Genomic DNA, 9,852 nt, shown 5'->3' with positions numbered 1-9,852 from the left:
ATTACAAAACAAAAACATTTTTTAGTTAATACTTAGACCCCCTCTTTTATCTTCTACCATGCCTCTCTGCTCCTTCGGATACTGTGTTTAAAAGCAATGCTGAGTTAACTGGTAAAAAAGAAAACGAATGTTCTCCTGAATTATACTGAAAGAGTATTAAATTCCTTCATCCCGTCAGGGTTAACATCGTGTACAAGCAGATGGCAACATATGTTTGACATATTGTAGCTACAGAGATTAAACCACAGGTCCTCATGCTAACGTTAAATCATAGTTACACTGACTTTTAAAAATTGATAGTTTCATTGATAGTTATATTTAGACGTTATTTTGAGATAAACAAAAAACTCTCAAACCACATAGAGTCTGCCCCTTCCCCACCCCTTAGCCCCTCCCACAATCCAACGGACAAGAAAACCACAGTAACAAAAGCAATGGGCAGAGGAGTCAGCAGCCGACTTGTTGGTGACGGTTCCAGGTTCAAGCACTGCCATCTCCAGTCCTCGCCTTCCGGGCCTCGATTACCTGCTGGGTTGCCCGTTTTCGGTCAGTGGCCAGCCCCAGCCAGCACATGATGTCAATGAACCAGGTAGTCGGGTTGAAATTTAAGCCAAATTCACTTGCAGAGTAGTCATAGGGGAAGGTGTGATGGTAATTGTGGAAACCTTCACCTGGAAGACAAAGTGGTTATTTGAATAACTCAATCATTCCCTCTCTAGACAATTTTTAAAAATCACCCATTTAGTGAAGGTCTACCATATGCAAGACACTGAACCAGGCTCTGTGGGGGATTCTGCAGAGCAAAAGACTTGGTTCCTACTGTCAGGAAGCATTTACTTAGTTGGCTGTTGTTGTTTTGAGCGGTCATCGAGTGGGCTCCGACTAATGGTGACCCCACATACAACAGAATGAAACACTGCCCGATCATGTGCCATTCCCGCGATCAGTTGAGAGTTGAACTGTTTGATCCATAGGGTTTTCAATAACTTGCAAAAGTAGATGGCCAGGCCTTTCTTCTTAGTCTGTCTTAGTCTAGAAGCTCTGCTGAAACCTGTCCAGCATCATAGCAACATGCTAACCTCCACTGACAGATGGGTGGTGGCTGCACACGAGGAGCACTGACTGGAAATTGAACCCAGGTCTCTCGCATGGAAGGCAAGAATTCTACCATTGAGCCACCAACGCTCACTTAGTTGGCTAGATGAGCTAAACGGACTATATAAACAGGAAAACAACAGTAAAGTTATCAGCATGAAGTTGCAAGCTTATATTTTCCATATAAGTTGTAGAAATGAGACCATGACTTCAGAGCTACACTTAAGCTACATGTTAAGTGGCTGATAACGAATAATCATTTTGATGTATGTTCATAAAAGCAAATCATTCCTGTGGGCTAGAGTGATTAAAGGAAAACTTCTTGGGAGAACTTGGAAGAGATAAGTGAGACTTGTTCAGATAGGTAAGTAAATTAAGGCATTGGCTCTTGTATCCCAAACTGACCTATGTGTTATTCTACTCCTCCCAGTGAATCGTTTTTCCTCCTCCCCTACCCCTTCTGGTTTTTCTATGAGAGGCCTTATGGCTTCTCTCATTTGATTTTTTAAAATAGTTTATATTGAGATATAATTCCCATACTGTACTCTTCAGTCATTTAAAGTATACAATTCAATGGCTTTTAGTATATTCATAGAGTTGTGCAACTATCACTGCAATCAATTTTATAAAATTTTCATTACCCCCAAAAGAAAACCTCACAGCCCTTGGCTGTTTCTCCAATCCCCCAATACCCTCCGCCCTTAAAAAAAAAAAAAAAAAAATTATTTGCCATCGAGTCACTTCCAACTCATAGTGACCCTATAGGGAACCACTAATCATCCACCATACCTTTCTGTCTCTATAGATTTGCCTGTTCTGGATATTTCATAAATCGGAACCATACAGCATGTGGTCCTTTTTGACTACCTTCTTTCACCTGGTATCATGTTTTCAAGGTTCCTCTAGGCGGTGGCATGTATCAGAGCTTCTTTCCTTTTACAGCTGAATAATATTCCATTGTGTATCAGGTATATCAGAGTTCATTCATTTATCAGTTATGGATATTTGGGTTGTTTCTACTTTTTTATGGCTATTATAAATAATGCTGCTATAAACATGTGTATATTTTTGTGTGACATGTGTTTTCATTTCTCTTGGGAATCTACCTAGGACTGTAATTGCTGGATCGTATGGTAACTCTATGTCTAACTGTTGGAGTAACTGCTGGACTCCTCCCTTCTTTTACTTATTTATTTTTAATTGTGGTGAAAATACACAGAACCAAACATATGCCAATTCAACAATTTCCACATGTATAATTCAGTGACATTGATTACATTCTTCAAGTTGTGAAACCATTCTCTCTATCCTTTTCCAAATGTTTCTACCACCCCTAACACAAACACAATGCCCCTAAGCTCCTTCGCTCCTTAAGAGGCTGCTGGTCACCATTTAGTTCTCTTACAGAATACATCTGAAGGATTCTGTTCCACAGTGAGTAGATTAGATGGATCAATCTGAGGTCTACAACTTCGTTTTTAGTTTAGGACTTCCCTACTCTGCTCTTTCACCCACATCATTTTTAGTGTTTTTCCTGGACAATTCAGAGAATTCTCTTTCCCCTTTTCCAGAAACAGGCATTGTTCTAAGAACGATGCATGTATTAGCCACCTTGCCACACAGTTAGGCATAGCAAGAGCCTTCCAAGGACTATTATAAAGCGAACTGGCTGAGTGTCCAGGGTTGACCCAGAAAGACTTAAAACCAGTACCCAGCTCTTCTGGACCTGTGTCACAGCCACATTCCTAGGGTCCCCTGGCCCACCCATCCCTAGTTAAGATGGTGAGGTCCATTTTGTTCCTACTCTTGTCTGCTCTCAGAATTAACACTGAATATGATGCCCCTCATTATAGTCCTTTAGTAACGTGAAGGGTGAAAGGATGGGAAATTGATAGGAAGGGTCAGGGAATTCCTCCTGTTTTCCAAGGCGCTAATCTCCCTGCTTATCCAGTTATCCCACAGCTAAATTTGGTCTTTGTCTCACCTTATACTGGTGGTACCCTAAGTAGACAAGAACTTTAGGATTCCTGGAGTCTTAATAAATGGATGATCCTAACAAAGTGGTAGCAAAAACTCATCACTGAGTGACAGTGGCGACTGTTCCTACTTAGTAGTAGAAACTGCCCTTCCTGGGTTTAGTCTCCTTGCTCAAGGCTTAGTGTACCAAGAAGCCAAGCTGCTTCTATAAAACAACAGAGAATATTTATTCCTTACTTACTATGTGCCAAGCGCAGTTGTAAGTGCTTTAAAATCAATTGCCGTTGATGAATAGTGTCTGGGGTCTTAAAAGCCTGTGAGCGGCCATCTAGGATACTCCACTTGTCTCACGTCTCCAGGAGCAAGGGAGAATGATGAAAACTAAAGATACGAGGGAAAGATTGGTCCAAAGAACTAATGGACCACATCTACCATGGGCTCCACCAGACTGAGTCCACGACAACTAGATGGTGACTGGCTACCACCACTGACTACTCCAACAGGGATCAAAATAGAGGGTCCTGGGCAGAGCTGGAGAAAAATGTAGAACAAAATTCTAACTCAAAAAGAAAGACCAGACTTGCTGGCCTGACAGAGACTGGAGAAACCCTGAGAGGATGGCCCCTGGACCATGCTCTCAGCTTTCAGCTCAGTAATGGAAGTCACTCCTGAGGTTCACCCTTCAGCCAAAGATTGGACAGGCCCATAAAACAAAATGAGACTAAAGGGGCACACCAGCCCTGGGGCAAGGACTAGAAGGCAGAGTATTGACATGTTGTGGGGTTGTTAACCAGTGTCATAAAACAATATGTGTACTAATGTTTAATGAGAAACTAGCTTGTTCTGTAAACCTTCATCTAAAGTACGATTTTAAAAAACGGTTAATCAAATCGAGTGCCACTGAGTCTATTCCAGCTCATGGCAGCTGCATGTGTGTGGAGTAGAGCTGTGTTCCACAGGGTTTTCAAGACTGTGATCTTTTGGAAGCAGATCACCAGGCCTTTCTTCTGAGGGACCTCTGAGTGGGTTCAAACAGCCAACCTAAGTGCTGTAATAGGTAATAACTTCTGTAATTCTCATATCTCTGAGCTAGCTACCATAGTTATCCCCATTTTAAAAATGAGGGAGTAAAACCACAGTAGGGACAAGTAACTTGCCCAAGACCACACTGCTAGTAATGAAAGCAACATCACTGGAGGCTTATTTTGTGCTAAGCACTGCTGCCAGCACTATAAATTAACCCATCTAGCCCTCCAGAGACCCCAGGAGGAGGTAAGTGCTACTATTATCACCACTTTACAGATGCGGACGCACGTCCCTGAGAAATCAGACAGCTTGCTCAGAGGGTAAGTGGGAGAACTGAGACTCAGTCAAGCCAGTTGCTCTTAACCATTTTCTGGTACAGTGTAATGCCAAGGTCTCATTTCTTCCCATCTCTCTGCTTGAAGGTCTTTTTGTCTCTATGATGCCAAATGATTGTACAGCTGTGGTCATGGCAGGTTGGGAAAAAAGTAAACTTTTGTTTCTTCTTTAGAAAAATATTTATGGTAAAGAGAGCTACTAATTATTGATCACCCATGGCAACTCCATGTGTGTCAGAGTCGAAATGTGCTTTGTAGGGTTTTCATTTGCTGATTTTTCAGAAGTATATTGTCAGGCCTTTCTTTTGAGGCATCTCTGTGTGGACCTGAACTGCCAACCTTTTGGTTAGCAGCCAAGTGTTAACAGTTTGTACCAGCTGGGTACTGACTCAACAGCAAATGGTTACTGGTTATTGATCATCCACCAGGTGCCAGGCACTATACCAACCAGTTTACCTGCAGTATCTTCATTAATCCTTGTGACATCTCCATTATGTAGGCATTCCTATTCCCATTTTACAGATGAGAAAACTGTGAATCAGAGAGATTAAGTGACTTGACCAAGATCCAGGATTCTAACTCTAAAGGCCAAGGTCCTTCCACTCCACTCCATTGCCTCTTTACAGATTCCATGAAACAATGCAGAAGCCAAGAAAATCCGAGCTTTCACTCTCCCCACTGACTCTCAACACCCTACTCACCAATGGCACCCAGGGTGACAAGTGGGTTCTGCCGAGGGCTGATGTGCTTGTCATAGGGCCGGTTTCCGTACATGTGGGCGGCACTGTTGACTAGCCAGGTGACGTTGAGCGAGATGGTATAGCGGAGGATGGAGGCCAAGAAGTAGGAATTCCACAGACTTTCTCCCCAGATGTACCAGGGCACCAGCGTGGGGACCACGAAGCACATGAGCACCACGCTGATCTTATAGTACCTGTAAGGCAAGATATCGTGTCATCATGATGATGGCAGTGGGGACAGGCTGAGCAAGTTACAGGAAAAGGCTGGAAGAAGCCCAAGGAAAGAGTTGTACTGGTCAGCTCCTTCAACTCTTTCTATATAAGTAATACTCTGTTGTGTGTCACTCTGTTCAGGGGTCAGAAGCCCAAATACCTACAAGGGCAAGGCAGGAAACATCAATCTGAGAGTTGGGACAGGTAGGATGCTGTAGTAGGGCCTGTGGCACAGATCAGAGGAATTTCAACATAAACCAATCAACACTGTGCTGGCCAAACCTATGTGCCTTACAGCTACACTGTCCTACAAGCCACCAGTTTGAGATACCTCCTAGAGATTTCTTTCATCAGTCAATCGACCAGTATTTCTTGAATACTTTTCAGGTACGTGGTTCTATATTAATTTAGTATGGTAACAAGGTAAACAAACACAATGTCCTCTGTCCTTCCAAGATTGCATTCCAAACCAGCATAAAAAATTAGCAATAAGTATAGGAACAGACATGCTCACACAAAAAAGTAATCGTTAAAAAGCAGACCTATGTGAAATATCTAAAATAGCCAAGTATATACAGACCTAAGTTTGTTAGTGGTTACCAGGGATGAGCGGGAGGGAGGGGGAAAGGGGGACTCACTGCTTAGGGGACACTGAGCTTCTGTTAAGGGTGAGGGAAAAATTTGGAAATGGATAATTGTAATGGTTGTACAACATATATGTAAGTAATGTCACTAAATTGTACTTGTGAAGAATGTTGAAAAGGTAATTGTTTTGTTACGTATATATTTACCACAATTAAAAAAAAAAGTAAACCATCAATAGTTTGATTTCTGGATCTGATTGTCCAGCAAACATTTACTAAGTACCTACTATATGGAGTCCTTGGGTGGCACAAAAAGTTAACCACCTGCTACTAACTGGAAAGTGGAGATTCAAATCCACCGAGGGGCACTTCAGAAGAAAGGTTAGGCAATCTGTTTTTGAATGATCACAGCCACTGAAAACCCTATGGAGTGCAGTTCTCCTCTGAAGCACAGGGGATCACCATGAGTTGGAATTGACTTGATAGCAGCTGGTTTTTACTACGTAACAGGCCCTGAGCTGAGCGCTGGTGATACAAAGGCAAATTAGACACAGTCAACTGGAATCACTGTTCGCCACTTGTTATGGACTGGATTGTGTCCCCAAAAGATGTGTATCAATTTGGCTAGCCCACAATCCCCAGTATTGTGTGGTTGTCTACCATTTTGTGATCTGATGTGATTTTCCTATGTGTTGTAATTCCTACCTCTATGATGGTAAACAGGCAGGATTAGAGACAGTTATGTTAATGAGGCAGGACTCAACCTACAGGATTAGGATGTATTTTGAGTCAATCTCTTTTGTGATATAAAAGAGAGAAGGCAGCAGAGAGGAGAGGGACCTCCTACCTCCAAGAATGAAGAACCAGGAGGGGAGTGCGTCCTTTGGACCCAGGGTCCCTGTGCTGAAAAGCTCCTAGACCAGGGGAAAATTGATGACAAGGACCTTCCCTCAGAGCCAACAGGGAGAGAAAGCCTTTCCTTGGAGCTGACACCCTGAATTTGGACTTCTAGCCTCTTAGACTGTAAGAGAACACATTTTTCTTTGTCAAAGTCATCCACTTGTGGTATTTTTGTTATAGCAGGACTAGGTAACTAAGACACCACCCTCTTGCTATGCAGGACTGGCTCCATGCAGAGAGAGAAGAGGGCTGTGATATGAACGTGTCTGAAGTGACCTGTTCATAGTATTTCTCATCTGGCCTCCCATTGCCTAATCAAACTTCTGAAGGCCTGTGTTAAAATGCATTGTATCAAGTGGGAGGGAGTACAGCGTGGGGGCTTGAGATTTGGGAGGTGGAGGACTCTGACTTGAGCTCAGATCTGATTATGAACATTGAACAAGTCTCTTTTTAGTCTTTCACTCTCTTCACGTGCACAGTTATATGGTTCCCCAAAAAGCAGAGCATGAGGCAAGGGCTTATGTACGGGTAGTTCATTTTGAGAAGTGATCTTAATATTAGGAGTGGACAACTGGGAAGAGTGAAACAGGGAAGAAGGCATAGCCTAGCCAGGGTGTGCTACTGTGCTGGCCACTGCTGTGGGCAAGTGAACTTGGATCCAGGTGGGACAGAATTATCCCCTGAAGGAATGGGAGAAGGGAGTGTTTCCCCACCGGCTCCAATTCCCCATTGGTCAAGGGTTGCTGCATGGACTGTTAACTCCTTCACACTTACAGGTTTGTTTGGGTCAGAATGACTAAGTAGGTTCCAGAGGCATTGCAGGCAGAAATAGGTGGCAGAGAAGCCCAGGCAGATAGTAAGAGGCTGAGCCAAGAGCCGTGGGGTTACACCTGTGCCAGCAGGTGGCTGCAGCAATAGCTGGAGTGAAAAGGTGGGCCGAGAGACTGTCAGGTGGAGCACAAGAAGTATTCCACACAGGTAGCAATTCTAATAGCCTTACAGGATTGTTGTCAGGATCAAATACAAAAAGCTAAAGTATACTAGGAGCCCTCATGGTGCAGTGGTTAAGTGCTCAGGCTGCTAACCAAAAGGCCAGTGGTTTGAATCTACCAGCGGCTCCTTGGAAACACTACAGGGCAGTTCTATTCTGTCCTGTTGGGTCGCTATGAGTCGGAATCAACACAACAGCAACACGTTTGGTTTGGCTAACATATACTATGTACTTGGGGTCCCTGGGTGGTACAAAGCGTTTATATGCTCTGCTGTTAACCAAAAGGTTGGAGGTTCAAGTCCGTCCAGAGGCACTTTGGAAGAAAGGCCTGGTGATCTACTTTTGAAAACCCTATGCAGTACAGTTTTTCTCTGACACACATAAGGTCACCACGAGTCAGAATCAACTCAATGCAAACTGGTTTTTTGTTTGTTTGTTTTTTACTACGTACTTACTATGAGAGCCAGGACTATTCTGAGATCGTGACATGTACTGACTCACTCAATTCTAATGATAACTCTATGAGGAAGGGACAATTAATAGCCCCATTTCACAGATGAGGAAATTGAGCAACAGAAAGGTAATGTAGCTGGCCTAAGGTCACAAGACTAAAAGGTAGGGTCAAGATTCACAAGATTCCGGGCAGAATCACTTCAGAGATCACCATGCTATCCTGCCTTACTATGAAATCAAAGTATGTAATGTGCTTTGTAGGCTGCTAGCTGTACATAAGTGTCAGTTCCCTTAATGATAATTATTTTTATTGGGCAACACATTAACCATCAGTACCTATTTTCTCATCACCAGGATATAGGATGGCTGCATTTTAGTGGAAAGAGGGTGCCTGGGAGTTCTGATGAGCGAGCTATGGCTGGAGAACAATGACAACAGCTGACTGAGAGACTGGCTGTCTTAGACTGGACTCCCTAGATTCGTGTGCACATGGCTTTTGGAGAGTGCTCAGGAGAGACACACCTGGAAGGAAGGGAGGACGGAGGGTTGGGTAGAGGGAGAAGCTCACCCACCATGAGTTCCAGAAGATCTGAGGAGAACTCTGGGACTGGGTGGCCCTGAAGAGCTGTTCCAAATTGAAAGGTATCCCCTTATCATCCATTTATGGGCCTCAGGGTGTCCTAGGAGGGATGGACCCTTGGGTGAAGCATTTCCCTGTGGTTTGTTGAGGGCAACTCCCAGAAAGGGATAGCAGCTGGGAGGAGGGGCCATGAGCAGAGAGGGGGGCCAAGGGTCCTGAGAGCCCGTGGTGAGCGTGTGAAGAAGCAGGGGGCTCGGAAGGGAGAGTTGAAGAGGTGCCCAGAGCTACATCCTCATTGTCACCTGCTGCTGCTCCTTATAGTACCTCAGAGGGGAAGGAAGCAGCTGAACTCTCCCCATGGGGGCACTTTGCCACTTAAGCTGCCCCTTTCCGTTCTTTTGCTCTCTTTGGATCACGGCCCAGTGCCTCTGCAGCCTCTCCTAGTCCTGCTCTGAGCCACTGTCTTGCCCATCATTTTGCTACTGAAAAGAAGCAAGAGAAGCAAACACAGGTATGGAGGGCTTGCTGTATGCCAGGCACTGGGCTTGGGTGGTCACAGGCCTTCTCTCAGCTAATGCTCATGGTAGACTCAGGATGGAGGACTTGAGGCTTAGAGAGGCCCAGGGCTCCCCCCAAAGAGAGGCCCTTGCTCTGGCCCCCTGCACACCACCCCAACCCTACATTATTTGGCATCTCTGCTTTGACTCTAGGAGCCCTGGTAGTATAACAGTTAAGCGCTCAGCTGCAAACAAAAAGATTGGCAGCTTAAATCCACCCTGCCACTCCATGGGAAAAAAACCTGGAGATGTGTTCCTGAAAGGATTATAGCCTAAAAAACCCTAATGGGCAGTTCTAATCTATCAGTCACTGTGAGTTGGAATTGACTTGACTGCTGTAGCCTGTATGACTCACATCCTTCCCTGCCTGCTCCCTCTGAACTGTTCAAGGAAGAGGCCTG

At 44.3% G+C, this 9,852-nt stretch overlaps 1 protein-coding gene across 1 annotated transcript in view; it reads right to left on the bottom strand.

Moving 5' to 3' along the window:
• Positions 1–400: 400 nt before the first annotated feature.
• Positions 401–9,852, bottom strand: part of SCD5 (stearoyl-CoA desaturase 5) — a 165,430-nt gene continuing 155,978 nt past the window's right edge. Inside the window, exons 4-5 of the mRNA XM_003414120.4 lie at positions 5,135–5,367; positions 401–671 (exon numbers count right to left, since the gene is read on the bottom strand). Of these exons, the coding sequence (XP_003414168.2) occupies positions 481–671; positions 5,135–5,367 (424 nt within the window). The 3' untranslated portion in view covers positions 401–480. The remainder of the gene's footprint in view (positions 672–5,134; positions 5,368–9,852) is intronic.

This window comes from Loxodonta africana, chromosome 5 (genome assembly GCF_030014295.1).
Source record: "Loxodonta africana isolate mLoxAfr1 chromosome 5, mLoxAfr1.hap2, whole genome shotgun sequence".
NCBI lineage: Eukaryota > Metazoa > Chordata > Mammalia > Proboscidea > Elephantidae > Loxodonta > Loxodonta africana.
The sequence above is the reverse complement of the archived record's forward strand: the minus strand, read 5'-3'. Positions and strand labels throughout refer to the sequence as shown.